The sequence below is a fragment of the Opisthocomus hoazin genome, chromosome 11 (assembly GCF_030867145.1).
Source record: "Opisthocomus hoazin isolate bOpiHoa1 chromosome 11, bOpiHoa1.hap1, whole genome shotgun sequence".
NCBI lineage: Eukaryota > Metazoa > Chordata > Aves > Opisthocomiformes > Opisthocomidae > Opisthocomus > Opisthocomus hoazin.
This window is the reverse complement of record NC_134424.1, coordinates 12313320-12334972: the sequence shown is the minus strand read 5'-3', so window position 1 is coordinate 12334972 and position 21653 is coordinate 12313320. Positions and strand designations below refer to the sequence as shown.

At 40.3% G+C, this 21653-nt stretch overlaps 1 protein-coding gene across 1 annotated transcript; it reads left to right on the top strand.

Annotated features, from left to right (window-relative positions):
- Nucleotides 1–488: 488 nt before the first annotated feature.
- TXNRD3 (thioredoxin reductase 3) lies at nucleotides 489–21514 on the top strand. The gene is made up of 16 exons (XM_075432627.1): nucleotides 489–705; nucleotides 8111–8171; nucleotides 9676–9785; nucleotides 9949–10062; nucleotides 11939–12011; nucleotides 12898–13017; nucleotides 13428–13570; nucleotides 14982–15097; nucleotides 15206–15431; nucleotides 15659–15751; nucleotides 16196–16272; nucleotides 16791–16947; nucleotides 17138–17245; nucleotides 18151–18246; nucleotides 19812–19946; nucleotides 20253–21514. The coding sequence occupies exons 1-16, from the start codon at nucleotides 583–585 to the stop codon at nucleotides 20313–20315; spliced, it is 1815 nt and encodes a 604-aa protein (XP_075288742.1). The 5' UTR covers nucleotides 489–582; the 3' UTR covers nucleotides 20316–21514.
- The last annotated feature ends 139 nt before the right edge of the window (nucleotides 21515–21653 follow it).

Genomic DNA, 21653 nt, shown 5'->3' with positions numbered 1-21653 from the left:
AGAACACGGGGCGATGGCCGCCGCCTCGGGACCGGACGGCCTGTGAGGCGGGGGAAAAGCCACCGACCCCTGAGCGAGCCCCAGCTGCCGCTCCCACTCGCTCCCCGCCGGAGCTCTTTGCCCTCGGCAGCCTTTGGTATCGGCCATGCGGGCGGCTGCAGCAGCGGGCTCCCCGCCACGGACCATACTCTCCCGCCGCCTGGGCAGCGCTGCGCTCCCTGCGCATGCGCCCTCTCGTCAACCTCCTCTTGGGTTATTCCACACCGCCTCTCAGAGGGGAGGGGTGGCTTGAGAAAATGAAAGTTTATCTTCTCTACGTCGACTTTAGGTTGATAACATTTCAACGCGTGATTTAAACGTATTATTTACTGCTTTATAATGAGTCATAGTGCGTGTGGCTAAAAGAAAAGGGCGGGAAGCCCTCCTTGATTTTGCCCCCCCCGCGGATAGGTCTATGCCTCGTCACCTTCCCCGCTCCGGAAGGGGCGGGGTGCGGCGGAGGGTCGGTGCGGGCGCTGGGCGCGTAGGGCGCACGCTGGGCTCTCCCCTCCGGTCGCTCCCGCCTCAGCCGCCGGCCCCGCCATGCCGCCGCCGGGCCAGACCCAGCTCCCGGACTGGGACGGCCTGAAGCTCCGCGTGCGGACCCTCATCGCCTCTCACCGCGTCCTGATCTTCAGCAAGAGCTACTGCCCCTACTGCCACAAGGTGAGGCGGCGGCGCGGGTCGGCTCGGCGCGCTGCCCCGCGGGCCCTCTCCCCGGGCCGCCGGCCGCCGGGAGCGGGGGCTCTGGGAGAGGCTTCCCTCGCCCCGTGCGAGGCGAGAGGCATCGGCCGGGCTGACGGCCCGCCCCGGCGGGGGGAGGAGGGCGGCTGGGAAGCGGGCGCTGGGGGGGTGCCGCTCCTCGGGGGGGCTCCCCGGCCGTTCCGGCGGTGTCTCTGTCTGCATCCCGTTGAAGTAAAGGGCCGGGGGCCGCCCCTCGGAAACTCTCTCTTCAGGCTCGGAGCGCGGCAGAGATGCGAGCGGGCGTCCTTAGCCGGCCCTGAGCGGAAGGGTGGGCGGACGTGGGGGTGGTCCCGCACTTCGGGGTGCTCGTTGCGGCCGCGGCGTCTGCTGCTCGGGAGTCGGGGTGCTGGCTGTGCCGCTCCCACTCCGTGAGTTTGGGCACCCCGTTGGCCTTCAGCGTGGACAAAGTTCCCTCCCCGGGCAGGGAGAAGTGAAGTTCTCTGCTGCCTTTTTGAAATCTGAGGGAGAAAGTTGGCTCTGTAGCAAGAGTGCAAGTTCTAAATGTTAGCTGTAATGTGTTTAAAAAATAAAACCAATAAGATCTTGATTAATCATGATGTTTTGAGAAAAATATCTTTCTGGGCCTCGTTACATGTCAATATCACAGGGTAGCTGTAACTCCTGAGGCAGACTTGTTAAAGAAAAACAGGATCTTCATGAGACTTTTACGACGCTGACACGCTGTAGTCATCGCCCATACAGAATCTGGGCGTTTGTAGGCATTGTGATTCTTGGATGTTTGCAAAGAGCATGTTGTGAACTGTTAGCTAAACCTCATAATACCATACTTGATGTGGCCGTGGTAGAAAAACATGATTGGAACTGTGGGATCGAGTCCTGGTGTTCCTCAATGGAATTGGCAAGGAGAAACTGCCCTCCCAGGTGTAGGTTTGGTTTAGTTCCAGTAGCCCTTGTGAGGGCGGAGATATTATGACCCTGTTGTAGAAAACTTGAAAGAATAGATTCTGTCTCACGTACAATTTAGTTGAGGTTTTGGGAAAGGAAACTTTTGTGTATGAGAGGATAGACAAAACCAATATCTTTTCTCCATGATTGTTTTGGCGGAAATATAGTATAGCAGAACAGGCAGCTCAAATCCTTCTAAAACTTGCTTATTTTTCAGCTTAGTCAGTGGAAGTTTTAGCAAATAAAGTAATGATAGGGTTGGAGTCTTGCTCAAGTCTAGTCCAGTTGACAAAATGTTATCTTCTATTGAGGAGAAACCCTTTTGTTGAGGACTTCAGTGCTGTCCATTGAGAAGATACTTAGTTGTGCCTGTCTGTGCTGCTCTGTGTGCTTTTAGTGATCGTGATTGTTCAAGTGTTGATATGCATGGCACTCGGTCCAGTGTTTGAAATCTTACAGTGGGATAGTAACATTTTAAACCTTGCAACCTTTTCCTTCATTTGTTTCTGGTACTGCAGTGGGCCTAGACTAACACAAGGAGGATAAGGCAAAAATCAACTTGATTGTAGTCCAGTAATTAAATTCCAGATTGATGTTCTTTCCTGCATTTGTTCAGAGCTTCTCCATTAGCCAGGATTACTTGCTTCAAGGAAACAGTCAGATATGAGGAATATTCTCTTTAATGTCTTGTAGAGGGGAAGAATGAATATTGGGAGTAGGAGGGCCCTCTTTCACCGCCCTTCCTAGGAAGGAGAGTTGAAAGACCCTATATGAATCTTTGTGAAGGAGCAGGTGATAAACTTCAGGGGTGGGAGGAAGAGCTGATTGCTCTACTAGGCAGATTTACTTGGTTTACTTTCCTGTTTGGAACAGCAGAGAAAGATAATATCGTGAAGTAAACATGTAGAAGAGGTATATGTTGCAGAGGAACAGTTGGAGGAAGGAAGCCACACATAAGACATCAAGTGATAAAACACAGACACCTGCAACAGTAGGAGTATTAACAAGCAATCCCACCAAACGCTTAAAAAATAGCGAACGGAATGGGACAACAATGGGCAATGCAGCATTCTTGCTAGCTGATCTAGCCTGTGGAATTAATGAAGTGGATATAATTTGGAAGTGTAGTTACAGCTTGGGTACTTAGCCTGTAATCACATAGTTTTGAGTTCTTAAAGACAGACGGATATGAATAGTCTGCACTGTGTTTGTCTTTTGCTGTGGATGGTTGTTAGCAATGTGCTTTTGGTAGGATTAATTGAAAAACTAATGATGTTTAGCACTAGTGCAGAGAACACTCATGCTCTAAAAGGACCTAATTTGGGGGGTGGAAAGAATTCTTTATTTCAAATGGATGTAGCCATGCTAAAAGAAAATTAAGATTGTGCTTTCCTTCAGAAAAGCACTGCAAGTAAATTCTCTAAATGAATTAAGTAGTTGATTCTGTTCAATTTATGTAGTAGCATGACTAAGCAATTGTGCAGTTCTTTTTCTGCAAATGCAATTTATTGTTCAATTGCTTTAGCAAGGCAGTAGTGAAGGGGGTGGTGTTAGAATGACTTCCTTGTCATAACTTAACTCGGTTGTTCTTTAATATCTTACCACCCTGAAAAGATCAATATTAAGTGAGATAGTAATGCATAAAGAAAACACAATTTTTTAGCATGAAAAATTGCCAAGTCTGAACACTGTGATATGCTGGAATTATTTTAAGAGCAACAGCTGTGGTTGCATAGAAGTTGCTGTTATATGTTATACTATTACCAATAACATTCCATATCTACAGGGGTTTCTGGTCAATTCAGCTGTAGGTATTACAGAATGTTAGCTGATATGTGAAACAGCAGACATAGGACATAGTGTTGTTACTTAACTTTACTGTATAAAGCTTACTTGAAACCTGCTTAGCTGCCCTAGTAACAGAAGACATCTCCAAGAAGAGTTTTCTAAAGTGTTAGACCAATTTTTTAGTTTCAGAGAAATTACCTACTGTTCAGTAATATCTGGAAATTTTTCTAGAGTCCGTCTCTTTGTGGAAACTTGAAGGGTTTAGTAGGTAAATGAGGCCATTACACTGGTCAGAGGGGAAGTAAGTGATTGTGTTAGTGACCCTGCAACCTAGTAGCCTGTCCCAGGCACTTGGAGATACTACATTTTTAGGGTTGGAGTACAAGGAAGGAAATTTCCGAATATGCTGCTGAAGTTTCCAGTACTGTGTGGCTCAGGAATTTTTTGACCTGAGTTTGTATTAGTTTTATTGAGGTAAAAGTTTTCAGTGGATCTTTCTTTCATTAGTTAGTCTAATAGCTCTTTTTATCTTCTTTCAGTTTTGTCTTTTACAGTGTCAGGTGGCAGAAAGTTTTTCTGGTTTATGTGTTGTGTGGAGGTTTACTTCCTTTCAACTTCAAAATTTTCTGGTAAATGCAGTTGTTGCTGTTTGCTCTAGAGAGTATTTCTCAAAAAGCATTTCCTGTTCACCTTATCTAGATATTACTCATGGTTAGTGTATGTTATCTTTCTAATCCTCTGTCGTGGTTTAACCTGGCAGCCAGCAACCAAGCACCAGACAGCCACTCGATCATCCCTCCCCCTCCTCCTCAGTGGGATGGGGAGGAGAATGGACAAAAAGTAAAACTCATGGGCTGAGATAAAAAGTTTAATAAGACAACAAAGGAAATAATAAGAATAGAATAGGCAATACACAATACAATTTTTTTCTCACTGCCTGATGACTGATTTGCAGCCAGTCCCTGAGCAGTGGTCGTGGAACTCACAGATTTTTCTACGAACTTGTGGAAAAAGTTTGAACTCCCACAAAAGATCAAACTCCTGGTAAAGAGATTCCTGCCCCCGGCCATCCTCCATCCACAAATTATGCAGTCGAGTTACCTTGCCTATGGGTATACCATCCTGAGAACACCCCATCTAGTATTGTATCCAAAACACAGCAGCTACTGGGAGGGAAATTAACTCTGTTGCAGCCAAACCCAGGACATCCTCCTGATCATTTTATTTTCCAAACTTAAATAATCTATTGTCTCTTGCCTGTATTGAAGATTTCATAACTCTGATCATATACTTGTTACTTTCTGTTCTTTGTTTCATTAGCACAACACAAGCATGATCTATTTAGAAGTATGATAGGACAAGGGGTAATGGCTTTAAACTGAAATAGGGTAGATTTAGGTTAGATATAAGAAAGAATTTCTTTACTCTGAGGATGGTGAGGTGGTGGAGCAGGTTGCCCAGAGAAGTTGTGTCTGCCCCCTCTCTGGCAGTGTTCAAGGCCAGCTTGGACAGGGCTTTGAGCAACCTGGTCTAGTAGAAGGTGTCCCTGCCTATGGCAAGGGGGTTAGAATGAGATGATATATAAGGTCACTTCCAACCCAAACCATTCTGTGATTAAGTGCGGTAGGTACTTCCAATTAGGATGCTGACATTTGTATGATTTTTTTTTTCTCCATATCTTCGGTAGATAATAAAGGTTGCCTAAATATTTTGTCTTAAATCTGTTCTTTCTTGTTCTATATTCTCTGTCATGTCCTCCCTCCAGCCAGCTGAAGTTGCAATGTTTTAGCAGTGTTTTTTTTTTTTTAAAAAATAAAAACACTGACGAAAACTTGCCTGTTATTCTGCTGCTTTCCTGCAAACTAAAACTGCAGCCAGGTAGCTAATTTTGTGACTTCTCTCCAGATTCTTAGCTTACCACTTCATAGTAACAATCCCTTTAAGCTTTGCTTTTTAGATCTTTCCTGGCATTCAGCTTGGGCTTTGTAACGGCAGTTGCAGAGCGGGAGGTCTGGAACAGTTCCACTGCCGTTTCCCTTTCATTCAGTCCGTAGCCATACTCATTCCAGTAAGCAAGCCTGAAAGTAATGATAAGTTTAGGACAAAAGTTTTTAGGGTGACCTGGATGGTTAGAGGACTGGAGCTCAGGATGTGTGAAGAAAGAGCTCAGTTTGTTCAACCTTGAGAAGGGTAAGGAGGGATTGTAGTTGCTGTCTTCCGCTACCAAGTGGGAAGAGAACCAGACTCTTCTCGGAGTTGTAGAGTGAAAGGACAAGGGCCATTGAGTAGAAGTTCCAACATGAGATACTCCGATGAGAGAAAATGAAAGTTCTTTTCTGTGAGTATGGTCAAACACTGGAAACAGCCCAGAGAGGTTGTGGTATCTCTGTCCTTGTAGATACTCAGAACTAGAGTGGACAGTGTTTTGAGCAACTTGATCAGCCTTCACATTTGGCCCTGCTTTGAGCAGGGAGCTGGATCAGATGGCATCCAAAGGTTCCTTACAACTTAAATTATTCTATAATTGTAAAACTAATGTAGTCAGTTATACAAGCAGAGTTCATTTTTGTATATTACAGTTGATATATGATGTGGTAAGAAACTTGCCATGTAGTTGGTACAGAACACAAAAGCTTTGTTTGTCTGCATAAAGCTGAAACACCAGTAGAAAGCACTGGAATCCTCAGCCTTTGGCATAGTAACAGCGTGGATCACAACAACATTATAAACAGTTTATTTATCATGTGTTTGAAACCTTTAAGCTTATTAGATGTGACTCAACTTACTCTCAGTGAAGTGCTGTCAATAAATTTGAGGCTCATCAGAAAGCTGGTTGTAAAAGATTTCTTATGAATTGGCAGCAACTTAGTGTGGTTCATTGTTCAGACTGTGTGCTGGCAAGTGGATCCATCACACAGACATTTAGTGCGTCTTGATAAAGCTGTTTTCACATCAAGACAGTTATGATTAAAAGCAGATATTTTACCCATTGCCTTACAATATCTGTTTGCATGGGTAAGTCTGCAAATTGTATTTCAAAAGAGTAAATACTGCCAGATGTAGTACTGCCTCCTGTGCTGTGATGTATGTTGTCGTCCAGCTGGAGGGACAGTTCACAATTTAAGTACTGCCAGTTTTACAAATAGGTGTTACTGTAAGAAAAAAAAAATACTGGTTCTAAAATGCTACCTGGTTTGAATGTGGTAATGGTACACTCAGTCCATCCAGAACTGGTGTTAGAAAAACACTTGAAACTCTGCCCAGGCTGGGGCCAATCTTCACTAGTTGTCATTTAGGATGGTTTTTTCCTTTTATTTTTAAGACTAGGCTCACATATAGAGGGGTGGCTTTTTTCCCCACTCTTCCTCCTCCCACCTCTTTGTAATTTATTGCTGACTTATGGATGCATGAAACATGTTTCTTGGACATGTTCTAGTGTTACTGTATCTGAGATTATTCATAGCAGTGCAGGAGAAAAGCAGTCTTTTAATGACCAAACATGTTTAGAATGCTTCTCCTGCTTAATGGAGAAGAATAGCAATTTAAAAGGTAACTGTTACATGTTGATATTAACTCTCTCAATATTTCGTAAGCAAGATATGACTGATTTTCTAAAACGGTGGCAAACAAGTTAGAACCACTCCTGCCTGATCCTAGAGGCTGAGACACATGTTGAATAGCAAACCAAAAATCAGAGCTGGAAGAAAATTCAAGAGATCATCTAGTCTTGTCCCCTGACTCAGGGTAGGAGAAGTGGTACTTCGAACACTTTTGACGTGAACTTTGAAGCCACTCAGTGATGAAGATTGTCATCTACCTAGGCAATACGTTCCAGTGTCTTTATCAGGAAAACCTTTTCTTAAAGTTTAATTTCAATCTCTTCAGTTCAAGACCATTAGTTTTTATTCCATCCACCACTACGTCTCTTCTTCCTTGAGCTAGCCGACTATCTATTTAAACACAATTTCTTTCCCCATCTTTTCTTAATGTTAAACCCAACTCATTGACTCCTTACAGTCATTGTTCTCTGCTTGTTCTAAAACTTTTCTGAAGTACAGCAATGAAAAGTGAAGGTAGGGCTGGTAGGCATGAGCTGTCCTGGTGTTGAGTACACTTGGAGAGTATGACCCTTTCTCCAGCTTTTTATAATGTGCTATTTTTTTGCATTTGCTTGACAGTGTTTTGTTTTGCCTGTTATCTTCTAGTCCCTTTTTTCCTTTCTTTGTTTAGTACAGTCAAGGAATCTGACTGCTACTTTATCTCTCTTCTTGATTTTTTTTTTTTCTGTATGGCAGTTATTCTCCTGGCTTTTGGTATCTGTTGGGGATGGAGAAGTCTGCAGCTAAGCAAACTGTATATAGAAACTTAAGGTAATGAAACTTGTATTGGAAGCTCGCTGTGATGTGGGATGCTTAACCTGAGTGCTGTTAAATAGCCCAGCTTCAAGCGAGGAACTTGCAAAACACAGAAGCAGTGCCAAGCTTTACCAAAGATATCTATAGCTAGGCCTTCAAAGCACAGTAACTGAGACTTAAAAGTTACCTGTGTATGTCCAACAGAGAAGTTTTACCCTGAGCTGTGTATCAGATCTTGTGAAAGCTTTGCACTGGCATTGTGTCTGTTTCTGTTGTAGGTGAAGGAACTCTTCCACTCTATGCATGTGGAGTACTATGCTTTGGAACTTGATGTAACAGGTAAGTAGAAGAAAGAGATCACATGCTGCTTGATTTAACTGAAAATGAGTGACTGTGCATAACTCTTTAAGCTGTCTTGAACTAATTGGAGGATATGTACAACAAATAAAATCAGTTTTAATACAGGCAGAGATAAAAGCAATTAGGTTTCAATGTGGACTTTAATACAGGATGTGTTTTTAATGTAACTGAAGGCTTTGACTCTTTCTGTACAAATCATCAACTGATAGGGCATCGGAGATCTGATTTTTCTCTGAGGAGCTCTGTCTTTTGGGGAAAAAACCTGTGGTATTTTTCAACTACCTCTTTTGTTAATGTTTTACTTGCTGTATGCGTGACCTTCGTAGGGAAAATTGCTGACTCATTGGCAGGAAGGGCGAGTTCCAGTGCCTTGGCTGTTGCTTGTTTGAGGGGTGTCTTTTTGAAGCCTAAGCTGCGTTAGTTTTAATGCATGTGTAGTGCCTTATGCATATATGTACATAATGTGTGTAGCTTTTAATGTAGTGTTAATAACAAGTAGTTTCTACCATAATTCTTAGCAGCCTCTTAATTGCACTGTTGATAATCTGTTGATTCTCTACAAAGGTTAGTTTCCAATGTTTTTTTGAAGTGTTTGTGCTTAAGCAGTGTTTGGGAAAAATGTACTTATTTATTGGTCCAAAGTGTCTCTTCTTATTTTTACTTTTTTTAAGGTTGTGATACTGTGAACTAGTTATAGCCCAAGATAAGCAAAGTACAATGCACAATCATTTTTTTCTGGAATTACTCCTAACTAAGAATGTATTTCCCTTGCAACAGCTCTGATTACTGATACTAAATATGTATGGTCTTGGAGTAAAACGATTTTAGGCAAAGTGACTACTGTAAATTCTCATACCCACCTTTACTGCTGGAGAATGAGATCAAAGTTGAGCCTGTGTATAGGTGCTGGTGATTCAGATGACAGGTCAGGCAATGATAACCTTATAACTGGAAGGTTTAAGACAGTATGGTGGGTAGAAAAAGTCTGAGGGTAGCTTTAGCATAAGTACAAGAGCATATTCATGCTTCCCATCCCCCATAGTACGAAGTTGCTGGGCAAAACTATGTGCACTTACGTAGAACAAGTTCCAAAATCAGACAGTTCTTGTGAAAGAAAAGCTGTCTGTATGATCTCCTGTAATACCTGGAAAAGAATTTTTGTGTAGTGCCAAGGGTGACACTTGGGAGAAGACTGGTAAGAACCCAGGAAATACAGAGCCAGAACTCTATCAGTTCAACTTTATTCTCTGCTGTGGAATTATGGCTTGAATTCATCATTAGTATTCAAGCATTATCTTTTGAGAATTACTTTCCAAAGACTTGCTTATGTTCAGGAAGTCTACGAATGCGGCGCTTAATAATAGAATTGTTCTCTTGGCTGACCTACAGTGTATTGCAGTCCAAACCTTTAACACTGCAGGTTGTTTTAAAAGCTCCCTTCTTGAAAATTGTTCTGTGATGTGCCTGTTTCTTTTATTCTTAGCTGATGGACCTAGTATTCAGCATGTGTTAGCAGAGCTAACTAATCAGAGGACAGTGCCTAATGTATTTGTGAATGGAACACACATAGGCGGCTGTGATTCAACTTATCAGGTAACTTTTCTTTAAAAGAAGTAGACAAGACTATTGAGTAAACTTGCTGTTTGGTCATAATTAAATTTTGTGTGACATAATAGACTGGGTGATCTAGGTCAGAGAAGGCAACATCATTCAGTTTTTGTTTGTGCAGAAATGTGTGGTAATTTTTTTTTTACAGGCTTATCGTGATGGATCTCTGCAGAAACTTCTTGGGGATAGCAATGGTGCAGAACCATATGATTATGATCTAATTATTATTGGTGGTGGCTCAGGTGGACTTGCGTGTTCCAAGGTATGACATCAAAATTGCATTAAAGAAAGGTTGTGTATGAAACTTCTTCAAAAATTAGTGTCTGTATTAATCATGATAGTATAAAACAGTCTATATTTTGAAGATTATTGCTGTTCAACTTGTTACTTAGTGAATCAGTAGTGGTCTAGTAATGTGTTCACTCAGGAGATCATGGTCTCTAGCGCCAGTGTCTTGCCAATGCATGTTCAGGTCTCGATCCTAATAATAGGTTTTAGTTTCCTGGCTGAGGGTGGAACCAAAAGTTTAAGTATCCACTCTTCATGTGTAGTACACAGGCACTTCAACACTTCCAAACAGTAATCTGGCAAACCTAAAGGCTACTCTTGAAGTACTTCTGACTGTTGAGGATTCAGGATCACCAGTCATTTAAAATGAAGTGTTTTCAGCTGTTCTCTCAAGGAACTGGCTCACTTTTTAGTTCTCTTTCTAGCTGCTTTTTCAGAAATGCCGATAGGGATTGTGTACCTCTTACACAGATAGCTGTTGTTCAGAGTGCCTCAGGACCTAAGATGTAGATTCCATTTTCTCCTTTACCTGAGAGATTTGAACCCACACTTCCCACCTCTCAGCCATGTATACTACCTATCAGTTTATGGTTTGGCCATGGTGATGTTGTTATTGACAGCCCTGGCGATTGCTGTACAACAACAGTTAAGCGTGCAACTTCTAGTAGATAAATATAAGAAAGGCAGGAGAAGGTGACATAGCACTGCTTCAATTGACAGGTCTTAACTGGGCGTTTTCAGAATGCTCCAGATCTTTCCTCAAAGTGCCTTCTGGGACATAAGTTATGAACTTGGTGATAATTACCAAACTGTTCAGAGTGGGAGAGGTCAGATTTTCATAGAATACAAGATAGCTGGTAAAGCCTTGTTTGAGCCAGGATTGCAGTAACTGTGCAGGAGTTCTTAAACAGATTTGAGGCATTTAAAGATTTGATTCAAACCCTTGAAAGATCAGGCAGTGGGTAGCTTTAGCCAAGTACCTGGTAATTCCTTGGACAGAGTATCATAGGAATTAATCAGGTTAGAATGGACGTTAGGAGGAAGTCTAGTCTGAGCTCCTGCTCCAGGCAGGGTCAACTGTGAGGTCAAACAAGATTATGAAGGACGTGATCCATTTGGGTCTTGAAAATAGCCAGGGGTGGAGACAGCATAGCCTCTCTGGGCAAACTGTTTCACTGCTTGAATGTCCTCGTGGTGTGAAAGTTGTTCTTATATCCAGTCTGAAAATCTCTTGTTTCAGCTTATGGCCATTGTCTTTTCCTCTGCCACTCGCCAGTGTGAAGAGCCTGGCGCAGTCGTCTTAGTGACCTCCTCATAGATATTGGAAGCTGGCTGTTGGGTCTCCCCCAAACCTATCTTTTCTTCAGGCTGAACATGCCAAGTTCCCTCACCCTTCTCGTCGGGTGTGTACTGCAACCCCCTGAGTATCTTGGTGGTCCTCCACTGAACTGTCTCTCCAGTTTATTAACATGACTTTTTTTCATTTATGAACATGTCAAGTCAGTCTAGCCCTCCTGAGAGAAAAGGAGAGCTAACAGCATAAATATTTCTTCGGGTGAGGTAGAGGAGGATCGTAGGCTGATAAGCCCATCTCCTACCCTCTTCAGACCTTGGTTTTTGACAGTGTAGGATGATACAGATGCAGCATTGAACATAAGCATCGATTCAAAATTTGGAAGAGAGTAGTAGCTTTTGAGAGATTTGAATTTTTGTCTAGTGAAGGAGGTAGAAAAGCCATATAAGATAATGAGACAAAGTAGCAAAGGAGTCTTCACTGTAAATGAGCAGACAGGCTTTCTTGGTCAGGCAATAGTTCAGTAACGCTGACTTGTGTGTCCGTCTTTTTGTAGGAAGCTGCTGCCTTGGGAAAGAAAGTAATGGTATTGGATTATGTTGTTCCAACGCCTCTCGGAACCACGTGGGGTAAACTTCTCTTAACTTGTATTTTACAATGTTTGAGTGCCAGTGATACATATTGAGTTGTTAGGTATTGTGGATTTGTATTCTTAGAAATTGTGGCTGAATTCCTACAGTTCTGGAACACAGATAACAAAGTAGTTTTCCTGGCATACCTGCTTTTCTGGGCAGTTATTTCTGTTTTGTGCAATGCTAACTCTCAGTTCTTTGTCAAATGTTCCAGTTCTGTTCACTTTCAGGTCATGTCTGGATAGCGCGTGTGTGTGCGCATGTTCAGATTCTCATGTTTGTGGGTTTTTTTTGCCTTTTAGTTTATCTAGTTCTATTTTGTGGACAACTGGTCTAGGCTGCCTCTAGAATGGTGTGACTGTATGGCTATGCATGCCTCACCTTTCCATAATTAATGACAGCTGCTGTCTGACCTTATTAATGCTATTGGTAGTTGACAATGAATAAGGAACTTCATTGGTCAAGTTTTATTGAGTCGCCATATGAATGTGCTTTCATAGCTAAGATTTCAAACGAATACGTATTTTGAATTCCACATGCTAAGTGATACTAAATTCTAGGAACTCTGGGATTTTTGCATTGCTTGCTTGCCAATCTGACTAAAATCTGAAGTACTCTGGAGTAAGTATCTGGGTCTATGTTTAAGTCAACACACTCTACCCTTCTTGGCTCAATGAGTCAAATGATCTCTTAAACTGAATACAAACTTGTAAGCTCAGTGTGTTCATTGTATTTTAAAATGTCTCTTACATAAGAAATTCCATGTTACTTGATGTTTGCTATAGCCACACAACTGATACATGGGTGACGATACAAAGCACATGATAAGAAAAGTATAAATATCCTGTTAACTCAAGTAATAACGTGGTTCTTTCCATCTTAGGACTTGGTGGCACGTGTGTAAATGTAGGTTGCATTCCTAAGAAGCTAATGCATCAAGCAGCACTTCTGGGTCAAGCGCTCCAAGATTCAAGGAAGTACGGGTGGCAGTATGAAGAACAAGGTTAGTAAGAACAGAGAGGACAGACTAAGACAGTGTACAGATGAGACTGAGCTTAAGATCGTTCTTGTACTCTGGACTTAGTAAACTAGAGGCAGAGTTCAGTAGTTTTCTTAGATGAATCGGAAGGCATCCTCCTTCTTGAGTCATAGAAGCCTTTAGGATTGAAAGCTAATTGTGTTTTGTTCCTTATGTTATCTGAATTAAATGAAAGAACTTCTAGAACGGGCTTGGTTTCAGATAGTAACAAATCAGGTAAATATTGGCATAGAAGAGCAAGACTTTAATATGTATTGTCATTACTGATAATAATGATTATTTTTTAGCATGATGTACAATGAATAAGAAGTTTTTCTTTAAGGATTCATTGCACTTTTATTTCTTTAAATATGAAATTAATTGTCTTGTTTCAGTTAAGCACAACTGGGAGGTCATGGTGGAAGCAATTCAAAACTATATTGGTTCTTTAAACTGGGGTTATCGAGTGTCCTTAAGAGAGAAGTCTGTGACATACCTCAATTCTTACGGAGAATTCGTTGAACCACACAAAATTAAGGTAAGTAGTGTGTTTAAAACATGTAATTGGAGGAAAAGTCGTGTTCTGAAACTGCCTTTTAAAATCCAGCAAGGAAAGGGCTTTATCCTTGACATTGCCAATTTAAGTCAACTGAAGTTTAAAACTCATTTGTGAAATAAGTTAATGATTCAAATTATTATGTACACTAGTACACAGCACAGTTTGCAAACCTAGTAACTTGTGTAAGAGCAGTGTGGATATCTGAAAACTAATGTCTTGCATGAATACAATAAGGTGTCTCAGTTGCTAACTTCATGACTGAGATCAGCAGTCTGAGTGAGGAGGTGAGGGGTGGGGAAAAAAAAGCTTTAGCTGTACGATTTTGCCACTTGGAAAATCTTCATATTAAAGCATAAAAACTATTGAAATTAAATTCAGATTAAGCTCTTGTGTAACAGCACTGCTAGAACCTTATGCTGTATCAGCATAAGAATTAAACTGTCAGTCTTGCAAGACAAAACACGTGCCGGCATCTTGCTCTAAGTGATCATATTGTAGCAAGGTTAACTTAGAAGTGCACATTGAATACAGCTGTTTGGTTCAGTGGTAGTAATTGTCTGTTTTTAATATGAGTTTATGAAGGCTGAACTACCTGTTTCTCAAACCAAGACTAGCACTGAAGAGGTAGTATTATGCTCGACCTAACCTCATCTACCAGCTGTTCTAGCGTTCAGGTATGCAGGTCATCTACTGATATGTCCTTAGTCTATATATGTGGTAGAACAGAAAGACTTTCAGCAGGAGGTTGGACTAGATGACCTCTTGAGATCTCTTCCAACCTGAATTACGTAATGACTCAATGAGGAGGAAGTTTCACTTCACCTGTGTTGGAAAATAACAAAAGAGCAAGAATGAATGTCAGATTTTGAGAGGTGCATTGGCAAGATGAAATTTCCCAAGACCAAGTGCCTCTAGAAGTCAAATTAGTTTGAATTCATTTAAGGTTAGGTCTTAGGTCGTCTGAAGTTGTGTGACTAAATACTTTTGTTTTTTAAATTTCTGTATTAGCCTAAGAACTGACTGATGTTGTTATGTCACTAGCATTGTGTTGGCGTTTTATTGGAAGTGGGGGACAATTTGTCATAGCTTTTTACAAATAAAAAGTAAAGTTATGAACAATTCAATCTAAATGAGTAGCAGAAATGGGCAGGTTTCAAATAGTAAATGATTTTAAGTGCTCTAATGTGAGAAGAGCCTGATACTTTGTGATTTAAACCTGTTATTCTTCAGTGACTTGCATGGCTTCTCTCAATGCATTAGTTCTTGTTTGAAACTGCTTGTTCTTGATTCTTAAACATATCCACAATATTTAAGGGGAGGATTACTTAATTTTTTTATTTTATCTTAAAACCTATAATAAAGACTTTCTTAATTGTGTCTATATAAACAGGCAACTAATAGAAAAGGACAAGTAACCTATCACACAGCAGAGACTTTTGTCCTGGCAACAGGAGAAAGGCCTAGATATCCGGGTATCCCTGGAGATAAAGAATACTGTATTACAAGGTGAGATGAAAAGGTATAATAGACTGAATTTTGTCTGCTCTAGTGTTTGCAAAGACAAACAAGCTTGTGCTGAAAGTGCCTTGTGACTTAGACTTTGTTTCTTTTTAGTGATGACCTCTTCTCCTTGCCTTACTGCCCTGGCAAAACTCTAGTTGTGGGTGCTTCCTACGTGGCTCTAGAGTGTGCAGGATTTCTTGCTGGTCTAGGTCTGGATGTCAAAGTGATGGTGCGTTCCATACTCCTTCGGGGCTTTGACCAAGAAATGGCAGAAAGAATAGGTGCTCACATGGAAACACATGGCGTAAAGTTCATCAGGAAGTTTGTACCTGTTCAGGCAAGTGCTTTCTTCAGGTTTCTTCTCTCCATGCAAAGTTACTTTAAACAGCTTGTGTAGAATGCATGTGCTGTCTGGGAAGGCTTTGGCTCTCTACAGGAGTAAATGTTTTGTGAGAGTAAGCTTTTTTATTGCTGAAAGATAGATGAGTAGGTCAAGGTTTGAAGTGACAATGTAAGTGAGCTCTGCTGCTTAAGGTCATTCTAAGCTTACAAATATTTATACAGGTTGAACAGCTGGAGGAAGGCATGCCTGGGAGACTGAAAGTGACAGCAAAGTCTACGGAGGGACCAGAAACCTTTGAAGAAGAATATAACACTGTAAGCCTGGATTTGAAATAACTGAATATAGCAGCATGTGGAAATGTATTAAAATGTATTAAATGTATTAAAATACTTTAAAAGTTGTTCAGGAAAAAAGTAAAGGGAAAGTTGTTCCCATAAATTACTTGCAGAACAAAATACATGAAAATTCAATATTCATCTTCAGTTGAGCCCTGTCAGGGCCTGGAATTTAATTCATATGAACAGTGTTGTTGCTTCTATTTTTGTTCTGATATTAATTTTTTGCTGTTTGCATCTCTGAAACAAGTTGCACATGGAGGAGTCTGAACTGTTGGTGAATCTTTCAAAAAATTTTTGGAAAAGTCACTTAAATAATATGCGTCATATTTTTTTCAGGAAAATACCAGAGGAAGTATTATGTTGATTACGCTTTTGTTGCATAAAATGATTGCATTTAATTTGGGGGTTTGGTTTTTTTAGGTTTTGCTAGCCATTGGTCGTGATGCATGTACCAGAAATATTGGCTTAGAGACAGTTGGTGTCAAAATCAATGAGAAGTGAGTATTGCTCAGCTCCTTTAAACCACTGAATGTGATGGGTTTATTTTTTTTTTCCCTCTTTAACAAGACCTAATTGTAGTGAAGAGGCAGGATTATATTGTTCAGGAGAAGGAAAAATGAAGATGAAGTTGCAGCAGCTAACAACTTAAATGTATGAGTGATATTGTAGCTCTTTTTTTCCCATAGGGAAAAAATGTACATTGCAAGCTGTATAATAATCAAGTAAAAGGTCATAAGTCCAAAGATTTCTGAGTAACTTCATGGTCATCAGACACGCACTGTTGCTCAGGTCAAAACTGGCCCACTGAATACTGACTTCAGCCATGTGTCAGAGATGGAGGTAGTTGATGCTCTGAATAGTTTGCGGTTGAAGTAAAAAAAGGCATAAGCATATTAAATAAAATGTGCTTAGTAGTTAGAATAACATCTTTGTAGCAGAACTTCCCTGGTTTTTTGCTGAGCTCTGGGGAAGGTTATTATACTGAACTGTGTTCTCTTTTCCATTTGTTTTAAAGGAATGGGAAAGTACCTGTAAATGATGAAGAACAAACCAATGTGCCTTATGTTTACGCTATCGGAGATATATTGGATGGAAAGCTTGAACTTACTCCAGTTGCCATCCAGGCAGGGAAACTGCTAGCCCGCAGGCTTTATGGGGGTGGTTCCACAAAGGTAAAGCTATCAGAATACGATTTCAACTTACTCCTTTTGCCTCAAAGTTGCAATTACGCAAGTTGATTTGTCTGCTTGACTGTGGGCACTGCCAGTGTTTTGGGGAAACAAAAAGTGCTAATATAACTTTTCCTGTTACGTACTGTATAGAACTTACAGTCTAAATATAAATTTTGTTTTTTATTTTTAGTGTGACTATATCAATGTACCAACGACAGTGTTTACTCCTTTAGAGTATGGCAGCTGTGGGTTAGCTGAAGAAAGAGCCATAGAAGAATATGGCAAGCAAAACTTGGAGGTGAGAGCACTCAACTGTTCTAACTTATAGCTTGACAATGTTTTTCTAGGGCTCTGCTCCTTTACACTCAAGGCATAGTGTTAAAACAAGATTAGAAGGTTAGCTAGATAGCTCTTCGATCGTGGGAGTGTTGTCATCTGGCTAACAAGGTATTGGACTTCCGGAAATCCAGGACTAGACTTCATAATGTTAGAATTGTGAGTAGCTATTGGTATGCTGCTGAGAGGCATTGGACTTCAGGAGGCCACACTTTGATTGCAAAACTGTAGGTGATTTTTTTTTTTGTTGTTGTGAATTAAATACTTATTGCTGAAGTATACCAGACTCCTAGGATGAACTGTCTATTTTCAGCTTATTCACTGTACTTGAATTGGGAATTAATATCTTCCTGACCTTTCTTAGGGCTATAGGAATATCAGGCATAATGTCCCTGTTTTGTGGTAATTTCTGGCTTCTGCACTCTCTGAAGAGTTTCATTAAAGCTGTTTGCATGCCTTGTGTTTAACTCCTTACATCTTTCAAATACACTTGGCATTGCTTAGCTTCTGCTAACTGTTTTGCAGAATAGGTTTAAACTTATAGTAAGTAGATATTAATTTCTATTACTAAAACACTTCTCTTTTGAAAGTATAATCTTAAAATGCTGTCTTATAGCTGTTGCTGTTCTAATTGAGTATTCAAATCAAGGGCACATGGTTTGAGTTAAATCTTCCTCTACTGACTTTTGGAGGATGGACTACTTGGGCCAGGGAGAACAAAAATCACTGTCTTGCGTAGTATGTATTATGAAAATCTAGTGGGTTAAATGTCAAACCACCTATTTGTAAAGACGTTAAAAATTTGAATTGTGTCTGACTGAATTAATTAATCAAATTTTAGTGCTCTCTTTTTTGTCATCCTCCCAGGTTTATCACACTTTGTTCTGGCCACTTGAATGGACAGTACCAGGCAGAGATAACAATACTTGTTATGCAAAGATTATCTGCAATAAATACGACAACGTAAGTAACAAGCTGGAATGGATATGCCAAATGGGTTCTTGAAATGTCTTTTTAGACCAGCCAAAAGCCTAGTATCTTTTATTTGGCCTGCCTGAGGCCAGCTCTACCAGTTCTGTTAACCTAAGTATTTCTTTTAAGAGGTCTGATCAATCTGAAGAGACCTGATTGTTTTGTTGTGGGTATTATTTTTTTTTCTGTATAACAGCTGTTTGAGCAAGTGGTAGCTTTATACATTGTGGAACTTCATCCTGAGTTCCTATTTAAGGATAGATTTGTGAAGATACTTGTTTTCTTCCAAGTGGGTGTTGAATAACTGTATTATCTGGTGTCTTGCTCTGGGTTTCTGGACCTTGTGGGTTTTGCCCTTTGTGAAGTGGAGGGTTTTGTGTGTTTAGTAAAAACGTGGAAAACACGTGGTTGGTCCTAGAAAACTCAGTGATGAGAAATGGGAATTTCTAGTGATCGGTAAGTTCTTGTTGCAAAAAAAATAAATGCTGATGCTGTCCATTATTTTTTCCCAAAACCACCTGGGAGAACAGACAACTAAAGGAAGATTTTTTGTTTTTTGTGTGTGTTTAAAATTAGTTTGGAGAGAAGGAAAGATATGGTGCAGTAGTGTGACTTTTCAGCTAAGAGGAAGTAAGCTCACTCTTTCCCTTATTAGCCCACCTAACCCCTTCTCAAAGACTGCAGAATGGCTCAAAGTTCTGCTTTTATTGGAGCCTCATTGGAAATAATCCAAATGAAAAGAACACAATGGAAGGGAGGGACTTTAGATTTGTGACAGGTTTTTTTTCTAGGATGCTGGAGGAAGATCTAAAGTAAGTAGTGTATTTGAATTGCTCATATTACGAGGAATTTGTATCTGTATTATGAGGAATTTGTATCCTAGCTTGCAAATTATGGCCAGACTTGTGCTAGTACATATCTGAAGATACAGCAACACTGTGGGGACAACATTTTAAAACATTGTTTGTATCCCTCTTAATAAACCAATTAATGAAACAAATTGAAACAAACTACACCCATGTTCAACTTGCTTTTATGGCCTACTGCTGTCACTCTAGGTCTTGCTACAGAGTCAGCTTGCTAAAAATTCAAGCCTATAAAGTTTTCATTTTCCTTCTTGTTACCTGCTTGGGGAAGAATGGAAGAGCCAGTGAAGCTCTTCAGTATCAGATTTTTGACAAACAGTGTAAATGGGTCCTCTTATCTGAACTAATTTCCACGTAGAAAAATATTTTTAAATCTGAACATACTAAATATACTGTATATCTATGACAACTGACAAAACTAGAATCTGTTTAGTTTTAGGCAGTATCTTTGAGTTAGTGCTGTGCAATGATTTTAAAACTCATTCATTTTATAACTTGTTTCATTCTGCTAGAATGGACTGAAAAGAACTGGAAAACTACTTACTTTGCATTAGTTAGTTTTTTTGTTAAAGACTGCTATTGACCTGCTTGTGTAACGTATAGTTTTTAGTGTAGTGGGAGTTACATACTAGACCTTTTGTTAAACTTTACCTACTACTAACTCCTGTTTTATTCTTACTTGTCTTAAAGAATCGTGTGATAGGATTTCATGTTCTTGGACCTAATGCTGGTGAAATTACCCAAGGTTTTGCTGCTGCAATAAAATGTGGTCTCACCAAAGAATTACTTGATGAAACAATTGGTATCCATCCAACTTGTGGAGAGGTAAGGGAGGAGGAGTTGTGGAGAGGTAAGGGAGGAGGAGGGCACAGCTTGAATGAAAACCTGCATTTGAAGGTGGTTACCTAGATGCAAGGAAAGAATACTATGTTGTTTTTTGAGATTTATGTAGTATTTGCTTAACTTCTGTCAAATATTGACATGTAATAGAAAATGTGTTAATTGTGCACTGCAACTTGTTTTCCATTATAATAGGTCAAAGAATTCTAGTATTGTTACTTTACAAGAGGAGACCAGTAGCCATGTGGATGATGGCAATAGTAAATAAGCTGTTCTTTTTGTTTCTTACAGGTGTTCACTACAATGGATATTACAAAATCTTCAGGACAAGACATCAGTCAAAGGGGTTGCTGAGGTTAAACTTGCTGTTTTACATGTTTTCATGTTGTGCACTCTTAGTTCTGTGGAAGCCCTAATACATCCAGCTGCTTTGCAGCAAAATAAATATTTGCATCAATACCACTGTATTTACTGCAGCTGGGAGTGATGCCTCTGAGGCTTCCTCAGTAAATAGTGTTGCGAATGGAAACAGTAATACAGCAGGGAAGTCCTGAACTGTAAATCCTGACTTTGTGTGGAACCAGCACTACGGTGCTTTTTTGATGTTCCGGCTCGGAACCTTATTGTGAGGTGAGCCATGACTGATGGGTGCCATGCAAGGTTGGGAGATCTCTTCGTCCAGTCAGATGACTGAGCTCCTTCTGAAGGAAATTCTTAAGTTGCACAAATTAAAGCTGATGCTTCTAGGTTCCAGTGTCTTGTACAAATGTCTGAGACAGAGGACAAATACATCATTGAATGATTCTTGCCAACAGTTTACAGTTGACTGATTTATCTTTTTTGATACATTTTGTTCTACTTAATTGTATATTTGAGGCAAGATGGCACAGGTAGGGTGCAATGCTGAGCAGTGCAGTTTGTGCACTAGTCTCCCACCTCCACCAGTCTAAAACTTCACAGTAATCGGGACATCGCTGTTGTTCACATTCATAGTTTTTTGACCTCAGGTGACATCATGTCTTTAAGATAATTTCAGTTGTAGGCATCTTGTGTGTCAGGGTTGAAGAGCATAAGTGCAAGACCTTGTCAATTTGCTCTTGCTGTTTATAACTGTATTTAGTGCAAATAGTCTCAAATCTGGTCTCAGCTCTGTAATGCTCTAACAGAAACCAAAGCTCTAAGTCTGTACTCTTATGTGGAGTATTGAAGTCTTGGAGGAGCAGGGTCTGAGAGTAATCTGTCCCACTAATACAGTAGGTGCCTGTCCATGATGGTAATAACCATTGTATAGAGTTTCTTTGCGTGTGTTGCAGCAGAGAACGATGACTTGCTGTGCTATCATGCTCTGTGTAGTGTTGCGTACAGTCAGTACTCTGAAGCTTTCTTCCACCCCTAGCATTCTCTCTGGGGGAATTGTGCTTGAATTTGGCTCTTAGTTTTGTCCAAAGATGTTTTGAAAGACTATTCTGAACATTGTATGATAGTAAACAGTTTTTAACTATTTAATCTATGATGTACCATGGAATTTGAAGTTCAATAAATTGCATACAACACTTTGTGGTGTCTGACCTCATGGTTTGTTATCACATACTTGAGACTTTATTGTGCTTCAATTATATTGTTTATCACATGCAATACTAAAATCTCTATATAGACTTGTGCATGCTGTAATCTGTCAAATGAAGAAACAAA